Source organism: Anopheles gambiae, chromosome 3 (assembly GCF_943734735.2).
Source record: "Anopheles gambiae chromosome 3, idAnoGambNW_F1_1, whole genome shotgun sequence".
In the NCBI taxonomy this organism is placed as follows: domain Eukaryota; kingdom Metazoa; phylum Arthropoda; class Insecta; order Diptera; family Culicidae; genus Anopheles; species Anopheles gambiae.
The window spans coordinates 10,023,734-10,042,500 of NC_064602.1; the positions used below are offsets into that span (position 1 = coordinate 10,023,734).

At 50.8% G+C, this 18,767-nt stretch overlaps 7 protein-coding genes across 13 annotated transcripts in view; 4 read left to right on the forward strand and 3 right to left on the reverse strand.

The window, feature by feature from the left end:
• Position 1: 1 nt before the first annotated feature.
• Positions 2–1,704, forward strand: LOC4577986 (zinc carboxypeptidase). The gene is made up of 6 exons (XM_001237881.3): positions 2–190; positions 263–399; positions 468–849; positions 907–994; positions 1,064–1,354; positions 1,433–1,704. The coding sequence occupies exons 1-6, from the start codon at positions 26–28 to the stop codon at positions 1,624–1,626; spliced, it is 1,257 nt and encodes a 418-aa protein (XP_001237882.2). The 5' UTR covers positions 2–25; the 3' UTR covers positions 1,627–1,704.
• Positions 1,705–2,259: 555 nt separating this feature from the next.
• Positions 2,260–3,889, forward strand: LOC1277609 (zinc carboxypeptidase). The gene is made up of 5 exons (XM_317081.4): positions 2,260–2,601; positions 2,666–3,047; positions 3,116–3,203; positions 3,275–3,565; positions 3,638–3,889. Exons 1-5 carry the CDS (start codon positions 2,309–2,311, stop codon positions 3,829–3,831), a joined length of 1,248 nt encoding a protein of 415 aa, XP_317081.3. The 5' UTR covers positions 2,260–2,308; the 3' UTR covers positions 3,832–3,889.
• LOC133393373 (myosin-VIIa-like) lies at positions 3,823–13,604 on the reverse strand. Of its 2 annotated transcripts, none has more exons than XM_061658104.1 (11): positions 13,190–13,604; positions 12,002–12,139; positions 11,798–11,920; positions 10,587–11,705; positions 10,008–10,523; positions 9,029–9,913; positions 7,578–7,775; positions 5,691–7,478; positions 5,514–5,629; positions 5,287–5,449; positions 3,823–5,218 (listed from the first exon to the last, which is right to left on the reverse strand). In XM_061658104.1, the coding sequence occupies exons 1-11, from the start codon at positions 13,208–13,210 to the stop codon at positions 3,932–3,934; spliced, it is 6,354 nt and encodes a 2,117-aa protein (XP_061514088.1). In that variant the 5' UTR covers positions 13,211–13,604; the 3' UTR covers positions 3,823–3,931. The 2 variants fall into 2 exon arrangements, with proteins under 2 accessions (XP_061514088.1, XP_061514089.1); XM_061658105.1 differs by lacking the exon at positions 13,190–13,604 and adding an exon at positions 12,787–13,088.
• A 125-nt stretch (positions 13,605–13,729) lies between these two features.
• On the forward strand, positions 13,730–14,892 carry LOC1277607 (inosine triphosphate pyrophosphatase). Of its 5 annotated transcripts, none has more exons than XM_061658119.1 (3): positions 13,730–14,016; positions 14,161–14,450; positions 14,518–14,892. In XM_061658119.1, exons 2-3 carry the CDS (start codon positions 14,213–14,215, stop codon positions 14,844–14,846), a joined length of 567 nt encoding a protein of 188 aa, XP_061514103.1. In that variant the 5' UTR covers positions 13,730–14,016; positions 14,161–14,212; the 3' UTR covers positions 14,847–14,892. The 5 variants fall into 5 exon arrangements, with proteins under 5 accessions (XP_061514103.1, XP_061514102.1, XP_061514105.1 ...); XM_061658118.1 differs by having other exon boundaries at positions 13,868–14,016; positions 14,186–14,450; XM_061658121.1 differs by lacking the exon at positions 13,730–14,016 and adding an exon at positions 14,024–14,055 and having other exon boundaries at positions 14,186–14,450.
• A 4-nt stretch (positions 14,893–14,896) lies between these two features.
• LOC1277606 (mannose-P-dolichol utilization defect 1 protein homolog) lies at positions 14,897–16,261 on the reverse strand. Its single transcript, XM_317078.5, has 2 exons — positions 16,080–16,261; positions 14,897–15,992 (listed from the first exon to the last, which is right to left on the reverse strand). Exons 1-2 carry the CDS (start codon positions 16,165–16,167, stop codon positions 15,277–15,279), a joined length of 804 nt encoding a protein of 267 aa, XP_317078.4. The 5' UTR covers positions 16,168–16,261; the 3' UTR covers positions 14,897–15,276.
• A 349-nt stretch (positions 16,262–16,610) lies between these two features.
• LOC1277605 (large ribosomal subunit protein bL28m) lies at positions 16,611–18,022 on the forward strand. Of its 2 annotated transcripts, XM_317077.5 has the most exons (3): positions 16,611–16,751; positions 16,927–17,068; positions 17,156–18,022. In XM_317077.5, the coding sequence occupies exons 1-3, from the start codon at positions 16,731–16,733 to the stop codon at positions 17,860–17,862; spliced, it is 870 nt and encodes a 289-aa protein (XP_317077.5). In that variant the 5' UTR covers positions 16,611–16,730; the 3' UTR covers positions 17,863–18,022. The 2 variants fall into 2 exon arrangements, with proteins under 2 accessions (XP_317077.5, XP_061514101.1); XM_061658117.1 differs by having other exon boundaries at positions 16,927–18,022.
• Position 18,023: 1 nt separating this feature from the next.
• Positions 18,024–18,767, reverse strand: part of LOC1277604 (TBC1 domain family member 19) — a 2,788-nt gene continuing 2,044 nt past the window's right edge. The window contains exons 6-7 of the mRNA XM_061658115.1: positions 18,432–18,766; positions 18,024–18,364 (exon numbers count right to left, since the gene is read on the reverse strand). Coding sequence (XP_061514099.1) covers positions 18,109–18,364; positions 18,432–18,766 — 591 coding nt within the window. The 3' untranslated portion in view covers positions 18,024–18,108. The remainder of the gene's footprint in view (positions 18,365–18,431; position 18,767) is intronic.

The window sequence follows — 18,767 nt, forward strand, 5'->3', positions numbered from 1 at the left end:
TCATTTATTGCCGCAACAGGTAACGATGGTAACGGAACGGTTCGTGGGTCTAGCGCTAGTTTGCGCAGTGACGTTGGTAGCTTGCGCTCACGGCAAGCTTAGCTACGAAAACTATGCAGTGTATAGGGTTGACATTGCTTCGGAGAAACAGCTGGCGGTGCTGCAACACCTGGAGTCCCTTCCCAATGGGGTGTGTACTATTCAGAGTTCGTTTTGTATACAAGAAGTAAAATGGGCACATTTCTTTCCGTTGCGATTTCAGTACACCTTTCTGGACTTTCCATCGAGTGTGAACAAGAGTGTTGAAGTTGTCATTCCACCCAGTGAGGTAGTGAATGCGCAAAGACTCTTCCGACAGCATGGCATCACGAATAGCCTCATCACTGGCAACCTGAAACAGTAATGTCGATGTCAATTTACTTTGCAAATGGAATTCTGCATCTTCAAAATACTCTCTTTCTCTTTAGAATCCTTGATCAGGAGCGTCCCGCTCGCAGAAAGGCGGAAGGTTTCGGCTGGACCGACTATCACACCCTCGAAGAGATCTACGCCTGGCTGGACGAGATGGTGGCACAGTACAGTACCGTCCTGTCGGTGGAAACCATTGGGCAAACGTACGAGAAGCGTGACATGAAGGTGATCAAGCTGTCGTACAAGGCGGGCAATCAGGGCATCTTTATCGATGCGAACATTCACGCCCGCGAATGGATCACTTCGGCTACCGTTACGTGGCTACTGAACGAGCTGCTCACGTCCGAGGATGCTCGTGTGCGTTATATTGCGGAAAATTATGACTGGTTCATTGTGCCTGTGGCGAATCCGGATGGGTTTGTGTACACGCATACCACGGTAAGAGAGGTTGTAGGAAAATGAGGCTTACACGTGCTATATGAAGATCATTTCCAGGAACGCCTGTGGCGCAAAACCCGAACCCAACACAATCTGCTGTGCTACGGAACTGATCCTAATCGCAACTTCAACTTCCAATGGAACAGTATGTGCTATATATGAAAAACGAAAATACTAGATAACCTCTGACCTTTCGACACTCTCCACCTTACAGATGGCGGAACTTCTACGACGCCCTGCTCCGACACTTACTCCGGCCCGGCGCCGGAGTCAGAAGTTGAAGTGAGCAATCTCACCACTTTCGTACGATCGATTGCCGCAAACGTGAAACTTGCGCTGTCAATTCACTCGCGCGGTCAGTATATACTACTTCCTTTCGGGTACAACAATGCACCACGCGCCTACAACTATCAAGATCTGATGCAGATCGGACAGCGTGCCTCGGTTGATATGTACAAGCTGTACAACAAACCCTACCGCGTCGGAACGACCGCCGATGTGCTGTGTAGGTTGACGCATTCCAACTCCAACTGACATGAAATCACTTATATGTCTTTTTGAAAAACAAAATCCAATTTCACAGATGTTGCATCGGGTATTTCCGTGGATTGGGCGTTTGCCATCGCTGGTATCCCGCTGAGCTACACGTACGAGCTGCGCGATCAGGTAGAGTTTGGCTTCATTCTGCCTGCAGATCAAATCGTGCCGAACGCTGAGGAGCTGCTCGAAGGCATTGCCAGCATGATCGATGAGGCGAAGATTCTGGGCTACATGTGAAATGGATGTGCAATATTGATACAGTGACCGAGGTCCTGTTCGCTTAGGAAACAATAAATTGAAAAGTTTACCACATTATCTAAGTTTTGTAACTGCTTTATCTTATCACGGTGACCGATTTGCATTCATTATGTCATGGACGCTGATAATGACTTTCAGTTATGTTTACTAACGAGTTTTTGTTATGTTCGATATACCTGCTGATTTGGGGACTACTGACAAAGCAATAGCCATACCGATTTGATAAGAATTGTTTGTTACGGCGGACCACTTTTTTCGTTTCACTATTCGCACGTCATGGAAGCTTGAATGGGACCGAATTGAATAGAAATTATCTTGATTCAATGATACTACTCTCAATCCACAACCAGCGTCGTATCAGCACAGGGACTTTCCAATAGCCGGCCCAATCACCTGCCTCAAGTACTATCTCTTTTCGTACGAAAATTTTGTTGCCAAATCATTCCCCAGCCAATGGGCGTTCTGCGTCACTTAATCCTATCTCTTGGGGGATGATAGGCTAATGCTTTGTTTTTCCCCCGTCCCGATGATCTCCAATCATTATCGTATCCGAGCCCCCAATGGAACGTACTCCAACACCGCTGATAGCCGATTGCCTATAAAAGCGGCCTGATTGTGTACGCACCGCTATCGTTTCGTTCAATACGCAAAGACGACAAGGATGTGGTTCAAGCTAACGTTGCTGCTGGTGGCCGCCATTGCCTGGGGCGGTTCGGCCGAACAGGCACGGTTCGACAACTACCGCGTGTATGAGGTGTCGATTGAAACGGAACGGCAGCTGAAGACGCTCCAGCATCTGGAGCTGAATCCCGATGGGTACAGCTTCTGGGAATCCCCGGTGCAGACCAACATGCGCCTGAGCATCGTGGTGCCGCCGCACAAGTTTGCCCACTTCGAGGAGCTTACGGTAGCGCTTGCGCTGAAGACACGCCTGCAGATTGAAGACTTCCAGAAGTAAGATATACATCGTTTTATTGTGACAGCTATGTGCTAATCTTTGACCGACCTCATTTCATAGAGTGATCGACAACGAACGTCCGATGCGCAGTACGCGCGCCACCTTCGGCTGGACCGACTACTACACCGTGGATGAGATCTACGCCTGGATGGATCAGATGGTCGCGCAGAATCCTACCATTCTGTCCGGTTCGGTGTACGGCAAATCGTTCGAGGGACGTGATCTGAAGGCGATCAAGCTGTCGCACAAGGCCGGCAATCCGGGTATCTTCATTGAGGCTAACATTCACGCTCGCGAGTGGATCTCGTCCGCTACTGCTACGTGGCTGCTGAACGAGCTGGTTACGTCGAGCAACGCTGCCGTGCAGAACTTGGCCCAGAACTACGATTGGTACTTCATCATGGTCGCTAATCCTGATGGTTTGACCTACAGCAAGACCACGGTGAGTAGTGTTAGGGTTGTGATAACGTATGGAAGATGTTGATTGTAACCTACTGTTCTTCTCAACAGAACCGTCAATGGCGCAAGACTCGTCAGCCAGTCAATGCACTCTGCGTTGGTGCTGATCCTAACCGCAACTTTGACTACATGTGGATGAGTAAGTGCATAGCAACTCATATGACTCATTTGCGGAGACATCTCAAGTTATATCTCTTTCCCTTTCTCAAGCCGGTGGAGCTTCATCCGTCCCCTGCTCGGACACGTTTGCCGGATTGACCGCCTTCTCCGAGCCGGAAACGAAAGCCATGGCTGACTACTACGCGACGATTGCGGACAAAATCAACATCCAGTTCTCGTTCCACTCTTACGGCCAGTACCTGCTGACTCCGTTCGGATTCAGTGGTGCTCCTCTCCCTTCGAACAATGCCGATCTGCAGCGTATTGCCGCTGTTACGGCTGCCGCGATCGAGGCTACCTATGGAACGCGCTATACCTATGGCAACAGTGCCAGTGTGCTGTGTAAGTATTTTACTTTCATTTTAAAATGGAAATGGAGTTTAATAATGCACTTCTTACCTCTTCTGTCCACAGACACTACCTCTGGAAGCACGGTCGACTACTTCGTCGGAGTGCACGGTACCAAGCTCGGATTCACCTTCGAGTTCCGCGACACCGGAGCAACCGGATTCGTCCTTCCCGCTAACCAGATCATCCCGAACGCGGAGGAGACGCTCAACGGCATTATTGCTTTCGTGGCCGAAGCCAAGACTCTTGGATACGTCTAAACGGCACTGCCTATTTTTATTTCCCTATTCCAATAAAGCAATACAACTAAACTTAAAACGGTTTACATATCTTTCCCTCTCCATGTTTTGCGACTGTGCGCTAGTTTCGTTGAGCTTGCGCTTTAAAGTGGCGTATGTAGGACGCCAGTAGTTCATCCATCTTGTACCCTTGCTTCGTTTCTAGCAGCAGCTTGGTCGATCCCATCAAGCTGCCAAACTTCACGTGGAAGTACGTATTGCCCGAGCTCCAGAAGTTTAGCTCGGTGTAGCTGTAGCTCTGCAGCACCTCCTTTGTGTGTGGATCGATCAGATGAAAGCCGGTGCGATTGATCGCTATCAGCAGCATCGCTGGTAGGTTCTGATCAGTCGCTTGGTTTACCACGAAAAACGTTGAGCCGAACATTGGGAATTGCTGCATAATCTTCAAGAAGGCTAGCTTCGCCTCGCTCACGGTGATTCCCTTGACGGAGTCAATCTTCGCAACGATATCACGCTTCCAGTGATCTACCTTCTGCAGCCGTTCCGCATCCTTCGCTATCAGTACGGGCAGGAAGTCGTGGAAGCTCTTGCTAAGCAATGCCAGATCGGACACTTCATACTGTGCCCAGAAGATGTACGCTGCCAGATCCACCACCTGCTCCTTGGTGAGTTGATAGTAGCCTTGCAGCACCTTCGGCACCTCCTGGTGGAAGTGGAATATCTCGTCCGCATTGCGATCACGCCCCGGCACTACGGCGAGCCACAGTTTCTTCATGAAGAACAGCTGATACTCACACTGGATGCGGTTGTCGTTGGTGCGCGATGGATGGGTCTCACGCAACCACTCCAACAGTTCGTAGATGAAATCAAACACAAAGTAATCCTCCGGCACGGACAGTACCTTGTCCATCACCTTGATGAACAGACTGAACCCTTCGCACGACTTTAGCTCTAACCGGCGGGTAATAGTCTGTATTAAATCCTTCGTCTTGGTGGACGACTCAATCTGGAACGCTTCATCCGTATCGTCCGGGAAGTAAACTTTGTGGTAGATCTCTACCGTACGGTAGCGTATCGCTTCCACCTCGACGATGTACGGCGGATACTTCCGAGCGCCTAGTTTGATCGTTTTCTGCAACCGCTGCAAACAATCGATCGCGATCGGATGCTTGCGAGTGCGCAGGAACAGAAACAGTTCCTTCTGGAGCGGTTGGCTCGGGAGCATTACACCCGTCGCAAGCCACAGCAGATCCCAGCCACGTTCTTCACTGATTTGGATCTTGTTTTCGGTCAGCTGGCGCATCATTTGACAGTAAACTTCATCGCGAAGCAGGTCGTCGGACATTGCCGGGGTGAATATTTTGGCGACATCGATCGGTTCGCGGCTTTTCGGTAAGTCGCCCATGTACTAGAGGAAGAAATTGGAAAGGCAAATCAATAAGTGTCTTCAAACAAAAGACATTTTAACGCACTTACCTTCAAAATCAGGGTGAAAATCATCACAGCAGTATCGCACTTGGCACGATCGTTTTGAAGACGTTCAAGCAGTGGCGCCTTCATTGGATCCCTCGTGTGCTTCCAGAGCTCTTCAACTATCGTCCTGCGCACACTAGTGATGCTTGTTGAAGAGGACACAATCCTAGGAAAAGGTGAGTAAATAGATGAAAAATTCTTCAAAATAAATGTAAATCTCCTAAACTTACGCAATCGGAGCTCGGAAGTGATTCGATGCGAATTGCTGCAAAGTGTGCATCTTCTTCCTCTGAATGGTGTTGTAGATCGGTCCAGCATGTTTCTTGCTCTTTATCGCATTCTCTTTCTATAAGGAGTAGCATATGTTAACAAAAACCCGACTACAACAGCCCACAATGAAACGTTACCTTGTAGAAGTTCAACACAACACCCGAAGGAGGCAAGATCGTTGGTAGAATGTAGATCGATTCCGTTGGGAAGTAGCCCGACTTGCCATTGCTCTCCCCATACCCCCAAGTAGCCTCCTCAGCCAGCAACGACTCACCAGTGAACCCTTGCCCGAGCGTTATCAGATCACCCTTCAGCAGCGTCAGCACCGTATCGTCCGTTGTGTCCGATTTGTACGACTGCACCACGATCGCATAGATGCTGCGCTTCTTCAACCCGTCCAGCAGGAAGTTCACCAACTCCGCCACTACCTTCGCGTCGAACGTTTTGAAGCTAAACTCCTCGCCCTGAATCGTCCCAATATACAATGTGCCGACTTCCGTCTCCCCATCTTCCTCACAGCTAATGTGCACCACCTCCGGATAGGACAGCTCCACAAGCACTTGCTCCTGTTCATCCACAAAGTATACCCCGGACCAGTTCACCGCAATGATCACGTTTGCCGCTGCTAGCGATGGACCACTGCACTGAACCGCCTCGAAGAAGCGCGAAAACATCATACCCCATGTGATCTTCGCAAACAGCACAATGTCCTCCTTGGCAACACCGCGCTGCAGGAACTCCTTCACACACCGACTCTTCTTGAACGCACTCTCAATCATCTGCATCCAGCGTGGAGTCGTCTCCACTCTCAGTACACTTTTCGGCAGGAAATCCTTCAGTCTCTCCTGCAACGTTTTCGTGCTCATCTCACTTCCATACTCTGCGTAGTACTGCAGCGCAGCAAGCATCGCCAAATCCTTATCAGAATTGCTGACAAGCTCTCCCAAATTCAAGCCACGCACAATCTGCGCATATATCAGCTCCGTTGCAATGGGATCAATGGCAGGATCGTGCCACGGGGCGAACAGTTCCTTGCGGAAGAAGATCTTCCAATCGGCCGCTCGCTCACTCTGCCCCTGCTCTTTCGCGTACTGCTCACAGTTGGAGATCGCGTCCATCAGGAACTCACGACCACTCTGCAGCGACAGTACCTTGTCCTGCATTGTGATGAAGATCGAAAAGCCGAAGCAATCTTTCAATCCCACTAGCTCGCTCACCTTCTCACACAGCTCACCGGCCGTTGTGGCGGAGTCGGTCTCCAGCGTACGGTTGCTACCATCCATCAGGATCACACCGACATTGATCGGTCGTTTCGTTTTAGTTGCTTGTAGCTCCAGCAGGGATGGAGGTTGTCGGCGTGTTCCATTCTTCAGGGTACGATCAAGCCGTAGCTCACAGTATGGGGCATACAACTCGGGACCGTCCCTTATGAACGATCGTAGATACTTCTCAAACCGTTCCGACGGTGGGAAACAACCCACACACAGGGAGAGCAAGATCCATCCCTTTGCATGCGAAGTCGCCGTTGGGTTGTTGGTAAGCTGCTTACAGATCTGGCAGTAAATCTCATCACGCAAGTTCTTGTTCAAAATGCCATGCCCAATGATAAAGTGCAGCTTGTCCAGATTGTTGCTGCGACTGTTCAGAAACTCCTGATAGTCCGTAATTTCCTCCGTGTTCTCCACGATCGACTTCAGCTCGGCGGGGATTTTCGACTTCTTCTTCAACGTCCGGTGGATCATCTTACGATCATGCTCGGACAGCGTTTCCTGGAATGCCTGGAAGTCCTTCGTCTTGGCAAAATTGCGCCCCAACGTGACGGTAACACGCTGCATCACAGGCTTCAGCTTGGAGTCGTCACTTTCATCTTCGTACTTTGCGTCCGCCATATCACCCATGAAGCGTAGAATCGTGATCCAAAGAGCCTTTTAGGGGGCAGGGAGAATACAAAACCAAATCAAAGTTAATTAATGACTCCACTTTCTTCTCCCCTAGTCTAGACCAATCCACAGCGCGTGTCTCACCTGGGCGGATATCACATCGGCCGTGCTGTACAGATCGAGCAGGGAGGATTTAAGCTTGCGCTTGCTGAACTGATAAGACGCATTGTTCGCAAAGTAGGTGGCCGCAAATTTGGAAAAGTTGTAGTCGGATAAATCCTCCCGATAAGAAACCGTTTGTTGTTGCTGCTGCTGATCCGTTCCTTCTGGCTGGTCAGCACCCTAGCACATGGATGGGGACGCATAGGACGGACACAACAAGCGTATTAGTGTTTGTAGCTCAAGCCTGCCCGAGGTTGCGGCTTTACCATTAGATCGAAGAAAAGAAACTATGTTATGTGCTATATACAGGTGGAATAAGAAATGAAATGGAAATGGTTGTGTTATCTGATGTAATGTGTGTATTGTGTCATCGATGTTAGTGAGCAAACTCAACGCGATTGTGTACTTCTGTTCGAATTTTTGGTGTGTGTATATATGTACAACTCTTTGACTCTATGTCTATATAAATGTATGTGTGTGTGTTGCGTGCGTTTGTTAGTTTATGATCTTATGCTATCTTTAATCTACAGAATTTACAACATGTCTTCAATTTTGAGCGTGCCGCCCAATACTTCCACGGAACGCGGAAACGTGCGTCGCGTGTGCGGAATTTCGCCACCATAAATGGTCGTCCGTGGTTGCAAAGCAAGGGGCTAACGCGTCAATCTGATCAATCATAGTAATTGTGGACTTGGCCACCACGCTAAACTGACTATCTTGACGAGTGCGTGTAGGAGTTGTCATGTAAGCTGACGGCAGGGCTTACGCGCGATAAGAGGCGCGATATCGTTTCAGACCCTGGACGGATAGGCTATCCGTCAAACCGTCTGGGCAGCCTGCCGGGGCAGTCGGCGATCAATCGGCGCTTGTGACTGACGCGCTTCAGATTGGCGTCGTCTCACATACATTACAACCTGCACGACACGTCTTACTCATAATGAATCTCTTGAATCTTGAAACTGGAAACAGCTGAGTTCTTTTTTATGTATGTACATTCGAAAACAGGAACAAGGTCTATTGCTTTTAGCTACTAATAATACTTGCTGTACTAGACGGATTTAATACATTGTTTGTGTTGTTCGAGACGAAGGTGTTTGTAATGCGATGGGAGATTAAGTGTGACTGATTTATTTACAAAATAACATCTAATTGTCGTTGGTGCATTGCTGTCTGTGTGTTTGAGCTGTGGGCGTGATTGTGCCGGGCTGTGCGAGGTTGTATGACCACTAACTGTTAGCCTATTTCGAGTGAAGGGATCTACAACAATGTGTGTGAGTGTGTGTTTGAATGCCGATTATGACCGATTATTCGATGTGGAGCCCGTTTTATAGCCTAGATGATTCGTAATAGTTAACCGGACGGGAGAGAAGCTTCGTGGGGATGATCTTTTTGTTGCGACTCTTCTCTTCGAAATACTGGCGCATTTTGCTTACGGCTAGCGATGGTTTCCGCTTCGGTACCGGCTCGGGGCTCGTAGTACCTTCCAGAAACCCGAACACGTCGTCCACGATCTTGTTGTCCTCCTCCACGTTAATGCTCGGCTGCGGCTGCACCACCACCATAATCGGCGGTGCTGGTGGTGGTGGTGGCGGCTCCGCCATCTCCTTGTTAAGCTCATCCACCCGCAGCCAGTAGTTGTGTTCGGCGTCCTCCTGCCAGCGCGCATTGCCCGACTTGCGGAACTGTAGCTCCTCGGTGCGCTGCAGCGCAATGATTTCGTTCATGCGCCGCGCTCGGTAGGTGATACGATCGCGTAGATTGCGGCGCGTTAGATACCCACGGCACTGGGCTTGCAGTTGTACGATCGCTTCCCGCAGCCGTCCGAAAGCGTACGTTTGGGTGCGCGATTTGATGACCGATTGTAGTCGCCGGTAGCCGTTGCGCATGATCAAGTACTCCGCACGGTAGCCACGGGCTCGCCAGTGCTTCTGGATCGTGATCGCTGCCTGGCGGTAGCGGCGCAAATACCTCCAGAACAGTACCTTACGCAGGGCGCGCTGAATCAGCACCACGTAGTGTAGATACACACGCGATCGTTCCGATTCGAGCAGATAGTCGTGGCTTTCCTTCAGGAACACCTTGGTCATGCCGAACTGATAGTCGTCCGGTATGGTGACGAGCACCTTGGCGCAGATATCCTTCGCCGCCTGCACACAGTCCACCTTGTGGGCGGGACCAATGCCAGCCACGAGGTGACGATACCGCTGCACAAACTCACGGTACGTGTGTCGGACGGCGTATCCAGCCTTTCTTATCTTTGCCGTTTCCATCATGCCCGAGTAGCGGAGCTGCCGTACACACAGTGCCTTATCGATGATCTAAACACACAAAACGAAACATAATCACACATTAGTAGAAGATATCGGGGCACAAGTTCCTGGAAAATCTGAAGCTGCCTCTTAAACCCCTTACCTTTGGCCTCTTTATATCGTTCGGCTTGATGCAGCGGATGAAGTACGGATGGCAGGAGGAAAGCGTACGCATCAGCGAGTCAAGCGAATTCCTGAACTGCAGCGACAGCGTAATCGACCGCTTGGTCGTGTCCAGCGAGTCATCCGTCCCGAACAGTGCCACCAGATAGTCGTTGGTGCTCTTCGTCACTAGCTCCTTCAGGTCGGCACTGAACGAGTCGCGATTTTTCTCCAGGAAGCCATCCACCCGGTAGAACACGACGCCCGCAAAGTGCTGTATGCCGAACGCTGCGTCCTTATCATACTTCGGTTTCACGTAGACCGATTTCGTGCCGTGCGTTGAGTGTAGCTTCGAGAGCATGGTCAGATCGGTGCCCTTCGGGAAGCGCGTCTCTTCGTCGATCAGCGACATAAGGTTGAGCGACTTCATGCCGATCATGTCCAGAATTTCCTGATTGTCGATAAAGTCGATCGTGGTCCAGTTGATGCCTTCCCGTGCGTACTCCGCTTGCTCCATCTGCAAGAGGAAGTTCAAGAGTGCGCTAGAGTCCTCTTAAAAGACCTTCCGCCCCATTCTCACCTTGAAGATGTGCTTCACGAAGAACTGCTGCAAGTTCTCGTTCGCATAGTTGATGCACAGCTGCTCGAAGCTGTTCACCTCGAACTGCTCGAACCCGAAGATGTCCAGCACACCGATCGACAGCTTACCCCTGCCCGACGGCTTGTAGATCGCCCGGTTGATCTTGTCCACGATCGTGATGAACAGCTTCCCGTAGATCGCCTTCACAAACGCATCCCTCGCCTCCAGTGCCTGATCCTTCGAAAGCTGCGACACTACCCGCTCGCCATGTGCCAGGATCGTCCGGCGCGTCAGCGCACTCAGCAGCTGCGCCTTGGACACACCGAGCAGCACCGCCACCCGGCCCACATTCACCGTATCGCTAATCTCCACCGCATCAATGTTCTGCACCACCGTCGCCTTATACTTCACGTTGCCCATGTGCAGGATGGCCGCCAGCAGGCGCAGTATCGACCGAATCTCCTCATCATCGAACGCCAGCACCTTCATCGCCGACCGCACATCGGCAAACTCTTTCGCATCGTTCCGGCCCTCACAAAGCAACGTCTGCCCACTGGTAAGATAGGCGTACGCCTTCGGCGCATCCTCCAAATCGAGCGCCTTCCGTTCATCCTTCGACAGCCCCGCCAGCATCGAGTAAAAGATGTGATAATTCCGCTCGCCCCTATTCTGCCGCACAATGCGTGACTTCTCCAACAGGTACTGTTCAATCCGAGCCCCCCCAATCACGCCCTCCGCCGTAAAGTGCACATCGATGTACTTGCCAAACCGGGACGAATTATCGTTGCGCATCGTTTTCGCATTCCCAAACGCTTCCAGGATCGGGTTCGACTCGATGATCTGCTGCTCGATCCACGAATGCTTGCCGCTCGTGGCGGCCAGATACTGCAGGATCAGCTTGGTGCTTTCCGTCTTCCCAGCGCCCGACTCGCCACTGATCACGATGCACTGATCGCGCTGCTCGCGCCTCATCTCCTGGTACGCACTGTCACCGATCGCGAAGATGTGCGGTGGCAACTCACCCAGCTTCCGGTCGCGATACAGGTTGATCTCGGCGTAGGTGTAGATCGGCAGTATCTCGTACGGGTTTATCGCAACCAGCATGCTGCCCGTGTACGTCTACCGGGGTGGAGGAGCAAAACAAACAAACAAACAAAAAACTCAATCAATAAAGCATCAAACGGACACACCAAAAACACTGATTGACCTACATAAATCTGCTTCTGCCGGTAGCGCACGATGAGATTACGCAGTATGGCGTACTCCTGGAGGTCGCCGAGCGTTATCATGTCGTGCACGGTCTTCTGTGACGTCACGTGCATCGGTTTGATTATCTGGGGCGATGGGAAAGTATGGGAGAGGGTGAGCTTTTGTGTGAGAATTGGTTGTGTTCAAAACAGGATAGCTTTGCTTACCTCGGCGTCCTTCACCCAGAACTCTTCCCCATCGTCGTTCGCCACCAGCGTGCGGCCCTCGTGCGTACGAAGCACGCGGCCCGCGTACGGCAGCTCGAACTCATGCTCCTGCTTGGGCTGAATCCAGACCCATTCGCCCTGCAAGATAAAGAGACGATTAAACGTTAGATTGGTAATTGGTAAACAATAACAGACTCTGTTTTGTTAAGGGGTAAGACAATAAACTCCCAGGGAAGGAATTATCTAATCGGCTTCCGATGGGGGTCGGAAGATCCGGGTTCACTCGATCAAGTTCGATCAGGTGCGTGTGCTATTTTAGAGCAAAATTACTCTGCTTTCTTTAATTAATTCAAGGTCTAATTCCACTCAAACGGTAAGGTGCGGTAAGCTGATTACGGAACAGATACTTCTGGAGCTTTTGTTTAAGACCATCAACACGCAGCCCTTGCCCCACTGTCTTCGCCTTAATCCTTATCGAAACAGACAAGATTAAACGATGGGTTCGGTGGTTTACCAGCTAAAACTGGACTTAAATTTCACTCAAATTACAGTCGTTTTTTTTCAACTCCATTGTCACCTCCCCTCGAAAAACGGTTCGATAAGACCACCACGGCACGATAGCCACACCACATGCCCACACCACAAAGTCAACACCCGTGGAGTGAAATCGATTTTTCCACGTTCCATTTCATAACATAATTAGAGAAGGACACGTTCGCCCATGCCAATCAACTCATAATAGACCCATGTTTCTCTTCCTATCAAAGGCAATGCACTTCAAGTACCATATCGCGCCGCATGCTCTCCCTGCAAAGTTGGGACGCACCACTGTCTCCACGCACAATCAACCCAACGGTTCACTTATCAACGATCAACGAGGTAACACACTATCACGAGGGACGAGGTAACGCCGAGGGGCACCTGTATCGCAGCTCGTCATCAGCGAAACTGACGAACCCGCATCCACCCGCAACCGCCAGCTAGACGGAAGTGCGCTCGACAGGCTCGACACGTTGCGCCGCGATGGCGCACAGACCGTTCGTCTTATCCTTGATTTGTCGGCCCGCTCGTGCACGCGTTATCAATGACTAAGCTCCGGTGGAATGTAACACCTTACACAGCTGGCATCACACACAAGAGTGGGGAAGGTGTGTGTGTGTGTGGGGGGAAATAGAACTCAATACTTACAAGCTCCTCTTTAGTATCCATCGTGACAAAGTCGTTTTGTGGTGCTGTTGCTATTCCTTCTCAACTCTACTTCTCAACACACACTTCCTGAATTCGTCATCGAATCGTAAAACAAAATGACGAGAAAGTTGCAACGTCACCAGTATGCGTGATGTGCTTCTTCCTACTGCTTCTTACGCGATCTATTCGTATCAGCACTAATTGCGCGGTGTAATAAAATTGTAAGTACGTCAATTTACATCCGGATCCGAACACTTTTTAACGATTTTTTACGAAATTCTTCACAAATTCACTACGCTGCCAACGAATCAACGCGTTTGCACAGAGGGAAGAAAAGGTAACGAGCAACTGCCTATCACCTTCTACCGCCGGTACCTAATGCACTGGCTTCGATTCAATCAATCGCCTGTGACTGTACCAGAGACTGGGCTGAGATTCGCACGATATCTCACCACTAGGCTGCCCCCCCCCCACCCCTCTTCCTCGCGTTATCAATTATTGAGGGTGTTATCTTTCCAATGAAAGGTGATAAGTAATTTCCCTCCCGTGCGGCCAAACACACTGGACGAGATACACTGTGTGGCAAAGTGACATAAACATTGAACGGTGACATTAAATTTATTGAATCGCATGTGAAATAATTTTTTAGAAGCATTTTTGGAAAAAATGTAAAAACACGTGCCATGTTTGCAATGCAAAATTGCGCCAAATTGCTCGATCCGAAAGCTGCTCGAATCCGTTACTGCTCGACTTGCTGTCAGACCAGCGTTGAATTTGGCGAGGGAGCCTTTCTGGCCGCACTGTTGTTTGTTTACATTCAAAAGACGGTAGGTTATCAATTTCCACATTTTTATTCATTTCTTCGTGTAATTACTGCTTTTACGAGTACAATCATTAACAAAATCAATTGCCTTCGGTGTTCTCATCACATTTCTTACCCAAAATCCTTTAAATACTCGTTACTTTCATAGAACGCCTTCCTTCTTCTTCGTGCAGCCGGCTTTTCAGCACCACCGCAACACGATGGCAAGACCGATCTCGTTCGTTACCGGAAATGCCAAGAAGCTGGAAGAGGTGCGTGCCATCCTAGGGGCACGCTTCCCGCGGGAAATTGTCGCCGTAAAGCTGGACCTCCCGGAGCTGCAGGGTGAAATCGATGACATCTGCAAGCTAAAGTGCTTGGAAGCGGCCCGGCAGGTTAAGGGGCCAGTAATGGTGGAAGATACCTGCTTGTGCTTTAACGCACTGAAAGGACTGCCGGGTACGGAAAACGATTCCCTCATACCATTTTTGTAATACTTTAACGGCCAATTTAAACTTCCCGGCAGGTCCCTACATCAAGTGGTTCCTCGACAAGCTCGGCCCGGAAGGATTGCATAAGCTGCTCGACGGTTGGGAGGACAAGTCCGCCCAAGCCGTGTGTACCTTCGCCTACACGGACCGGCCGGACGGTGAGGTGATACTATTCCAGGGCCGCACCGAGGGAGACATTGTGGCACCACGGGGGCCGCGCGATTTCGGCTGGGATCCCGTCTTCCAGCCGACCGGGTACGACCAAACGTACGCCGAGCTGCCGAAGCCAAAGAAGAACGAAATCTCACACCGGTACCGTGCGTTAGCGAAGTTGGCGGAACATTTTGCCGATGAAAGCAAATGAGTTGAAGGTTTTTATCAGTAAAAGTGTTAGCATTTTACAAACGCAAGAGCTTTTGGAGTATTATTGGTAATTTATTTTACTACAAACGCTCGGTTTTTTTTACTTTTTGCATTACTTAGCAGCCTCTCTCTCTCTCCGCCGTACTCGTACTTGTCATTTTAAAATAGTCTTTTGCAGAGCTTGGAAATGTTAACGTTTTTCGCTTTCTCTCTCGCTCTAAACTTTCGTGACTTAAATTAAACGCACACACACACACGCGCTGGTCGAGTTAAGAAATTTGGAAACCGGCATAATTGACGGAGAAGAACAAATTGAACTTTTGAAATAGAAAATGTGACGAAAGGAGGAAAGTTACCCTCCCCTCTCTCGTTGTGACTAGTCGGAGGACAGGCGCCCCCGAAACGAAGCCGCTGTGACGAGCCGCACGCCCTTAGTCGGTCTTCTTGCTCTTCGCCTTTGGTTTTTTGGTCGCTGCCGGTGCAGCGGCGGCGGCGGCGGCGGGTGCTGCCGCCTTCTTCTTCTTCTGCTGCTTGTCCGACGCGTTCCAGTAGTACAGCATCTGCAGCGCAATGACCAGGTTGGCGAACGAGGACGAACCGTACGTGATGATCATCATCTGATCGCCCGTCTCCTGGATCGAGGTGAAGATGCGGGCGAGCGAACCGGCCAGCAGCATAAAGCACGTTACCGCCGATAGCTGCCCGGTGCTACCGTTGCGATAGTTGGTGAATGCCTGCGACAGCTTCCCGAGCAGCAGTATCGGCACGTTAAACCCCTGCGCAATGAGCAGATAGTTGAGCGGGGTCAGCCCACCCATCAGCACGTACACCAGCGCGGAATAGCCGACGGTAAAGGCACCGGCAAGCACGGTAGAACCACCGTAGAACAGCACCATCATCGCAATGATGGCCGTCTGCAGGGCGAGGAAGGCCGTATCGCCCCACGCACTGAACGGAAACCCGTTCACGAAGCTGTACGCCATGTGGATCGTGATGGCGAACAGATCCAGCAGCACGCTGAACAGGCTGATGCCGCGGGCCGATTTGTTGGCGAGAATCTTCGTAATCTGGGGCACCTTTACCAGCACCGAGCCGGCGATGATGCCGAGCCCTAGGCCCTTGCTGAGCAGCGCCCGGAAACAGTCACCTACAAAGAGGGAGGGAAAACGAGTTCAAAGGTTAGCGCGAAAGATTGCAAGGACACACACACGCACACGATATCGGCATTACGTACCATCGAGCAGGTCGAACTCTACGAAGTAATTATCGTAGCACTTCTCGTCCATCAGGTACAGCATGAACTGCTTGCCGTAGTCCACCATTTTCGAAGGCCGCTAGGACTATGCCACACTTTAGGCGATAAAACGGGAAACTCCAAGGAGGGTTTATGCAAAACCGCAACACCAAAAGCACCAAACTCCGAGGGAGAAAAACACTAAATTACCGACGGGGCTCACGCACAAACGGCACAGAAAAAAAGGACAACACGGCACCGACAGTGACAGCGTCAAATGTCAAACACTGCAGTGTGCGATGTGTTGCGATGTTTTTTCCCCATTGCGGGTTGGCGATGATTTTGTTTCGCGAGATCTAGTATGGCTTTTGGTTTAATTTTCGGCAGAAAATCAGTTAGAATTTAAAGTTTTTCAATATCTCCTGCAATTTTCATAATTTTTAGCTACAATAAAACACTATTTTCTGCAAAATAAACACCACAATCCAAGCCCACTGTGCACTGCTGTTCGCAAACGTCAAATCGTGCATGCGATAAGAAACAAATCGCAACCATCGGCTGCGCACAACATAACAGAGCGGAAAAGATTCGCCAACAAATACATTCTTTTGTTGATATTTTCTACCAAACATTGCCGAAATTTGCTATTGAATGGCTTCAGCGACACCTCAGGTAAGCAGGAACGATGTGTGTTTGCTCATAAATCACCTGAAACCTGGCCCCAGTCCACGACGTAGTTTCTCCATCGCCCGAGTGTTTTGATGTTGATGTAACCGAGTCCATATTTCATCATCCTGCGTGTGTCTGTTTACGTGCTCACGAACTTGTGTTTCCCTTTGTTTGCCAGGGAGCAAAGCTGCTCTATGGGTTGAGGAAATCGAACAAATTCGCCAAAGGGCTCGGGGCCATGCTGCCCCAGGCTTACCGGAAGTTTTGGAACGAATGGAAAAACCAAACGCCCGCGGCCGTACATTACGTCCCGAAGGATGGTAAGTGTGATGGGGGAGGGGGAAGTGAACCCACACAAAGCAGGCTGCCTCAAACGCGACCACTCAATCACTTTCTTTCGCCCGTAGGTATGTTCCAGCGGGAAGACATTACCGGACTCGTATCGCCCATCCAGAACGTGCCACTGCCGCTCATTGATCCGCCGGAAGCGCACGACGGCATCTGGGGCGGTGAGGCGGTGATCAAGGGCTTCCAGAAGCGCAACCAGTACAAACGGCGCGTGCCACACTTCTGGGTGCCGGTGCTGCGCCGCTCGGTCGTGCACAGCCGGGTGCTGAACGAGTACATGGCGGTGACGGTGACCGATAGGACGCTCGCCCAGATCCACGACCACCATGGGTTCGATCACTATCTGCTGAAAACCCCGGCCTGCGATCTACGCTCACTGCTCGCCATCAAGCTGAAGAAGAAAGTGCTGGAAGAGCTGGCCGCTGGCTGCCCGCGGCTGGCGGCGGAACCGTCCAAGCAGCAGGAGTACCTGAAAGAGTTCGCCTGCTACCTGGAGCAGTACACGCCGGAGGAGATCGAGTGGTACGGGCTGACCTATACCGAGGCGCTGATGAAGATGAAAAGCATCACCGAAGAGCACGACGCCCAGCTGCCCCAGAAGCTGCTGTTCCGGCAGAAGCTGATCGAGCAGCTGCGGGAGGCCGGCATCCGGGAAGCGCAGGAAGGCGAAAGTGGCGGATCCGAGGTGGAGGAGCTGAAGGGAATCAAGGATTCTGCCTCCTCCTCTTGGTTGTCGAAGCTTAGCTTTAAACCGAAAAATTGGTAGACTGAGGGAGGCGACGCGTCTTTCGTTAGTGTGCGTGTGTGTAATTTGGGTGAATTAGAAGTACGCGCGGGAGTCCTGTTTTAATTCCACTGTCTGTGCCAGTGAATGAAACAACCAACAAACCACGCCTGTTAATAATAGTAACCAAACAAAAACAAAACTCATCTTCTTTATGCTATATTTCGTTCGCTTATTCAGTGGGCAGTGGTCAGTTTTCGGTACGGCACGCAGTGTAGTGGCAGGGGTTCAGTCCCGTGACAGTGTCAGTTGTATGAGCGGCAGTACTTTAACGGAGGACAGATCGGACAGGATCGCTTCAATGTTTTCGACCGACGTCACCTGCATGAGGCTTTCGCGCCGGAAGCTCAGTATGATGATGGCCAGCAGGGACAGTATTTCCAGGCTGTCGTACCCGAGAATCAAATCCCACAGTATCAGTAGCTGTTCCGGTGGTAGGTGGCCGCTGAACGCGCGCATCAACCACTTGAACACTACACGAATCCTGCAGCATGTGGAACGGAACATAGATAACGAACGGTCGCAAACACGGTGCGTGGTAGGCTACTTACGGTTGGATTTGAAGTTCCCGGAAGTGTGACCACAGCTGTGGTTCGTGCGTTTGCAGCAGCTTCTCGAACAGCAGGCACAAACTCACGATCCCCTGCGGATGGGTGTTGATCGTGGTGAGCCGATGGCAGTACCGGATGTAGAACGCCCGGAAGGTGTAGTACAGCGAGACGGGATTATCGTACAGGTAGCAGAACGGGGCGGCCAGCATGCAGATGCCGTGGAACGGCACGAACCCACACGGTGGCCCTTCGTACTGCTTCGCTTTCGCCGAGTTGGTGAACTCTACCTGTATCAGCTGGCTAATCTCGGTGTCTCTGCTAAAGCAGAGCATAATC

Coding starts and splice junctions, on each gene's coding strand:
- LOC1277605 (XM_061658117.1), top strand. CDS start 16,731: ATGGCTTCAGCGACACCTCAG. Junction 16,752..16,926: donor TGGCTTCAGCGACACCTCAG/GTAAGCAGGAAC, acceptor TTTGTTTGCCAG/GGAGCAAAGCTGCTCTATGG.
- LOC4577986 (XM_001237881.3), top strand. CDS start 26: ATGGTAACGGAACGGTTCGTGGGTCTAGCGCTAGTTTGCGCAGTGACG. Junction 400..467: donor ATCACTGGCAACCTGAAACA/GTAATGTCGATG, acceptor CTTTCTCTTTAG/AATCCTTGATCAGGAGCGTC. Junction 850..906: donor TTGTGTACACGCATACCACG/GTAAGAGAGGTT, acceptor GATCATTTCCAG/GAACGCCTGTGGCGCAAAAC.
- LOC1277607 (XM_061658118.1), top strand. CDS start 13,873: ATGTTTGCAATGCAAAATTGCGCCAAATTGCTCGATCCGAAAGCTGCT. Junction 14,017..14,185: donor TTGTTTACATTCAAAAGACG/GTAGGTTATCAA, acceptor TTCTTCGTGCAG/CCGGCTTTTCAGCACCACCG. Junction 14,451..14,517: donor CGCACTGAAAGGACTGCCGG/GTACGGAAAACG, acceptor ACTTCCCGGCAG/GTCCCTACATCAAGTGGTTC.
- LOC133393373 (XM_061658104.1), bottom strand. CDS start 13,210: ATGGATACTAAAGAGGAGCTT. Junction 7,776..9,028: donor AGCGGAAACCATCGCTAGCC/GTAAGCAAAATG, acceptor TCCATGTGCTAG/GGTGCTGACCAGCCAGAAGG. Junction 5,450..5,513: donor CACTTCCGAGCTCCGATTGC/GTAAGTTTAGGA, acceptor ACCTTTTCCTAG/GATTGTGTCCTCTTCAACAA.
- LOC1277606 (XM_317078.5), bottom strand. CDS start 16,167: ATGGTGGACTACGGCAAGCAGTTCATGCTGTACCTGATGGACGAGAAG. Junction 15,993..16,079: donor AGAGTTCGACCTGCTCGATG/GTACGTAATGCC, acceptor CCCTCTTTGTAG/GTGACTGTTTCCGGGCGCTG.
- LOC1277609 (XM_317081.4), top strand. CDS start 2,309: ATGTGGTTCAAGCTAACGTTGCTGCTGGTGGCCGCCATTGCCTGGGGC. Junction 2,602..2,665: donor CAGATTGAAGACTTCCAGAA/GTAAGATATACA, acceptor CTCATTTCATAG/AGTGATCGACAACGAACGTC. Junction 3,204..3,274: donor CTTTGACTACATGTGGATGA/GTAAGTGCATAG, acceptor CCCTTTCTCAAG/CCGGTGGAGCTTCATCCGTC.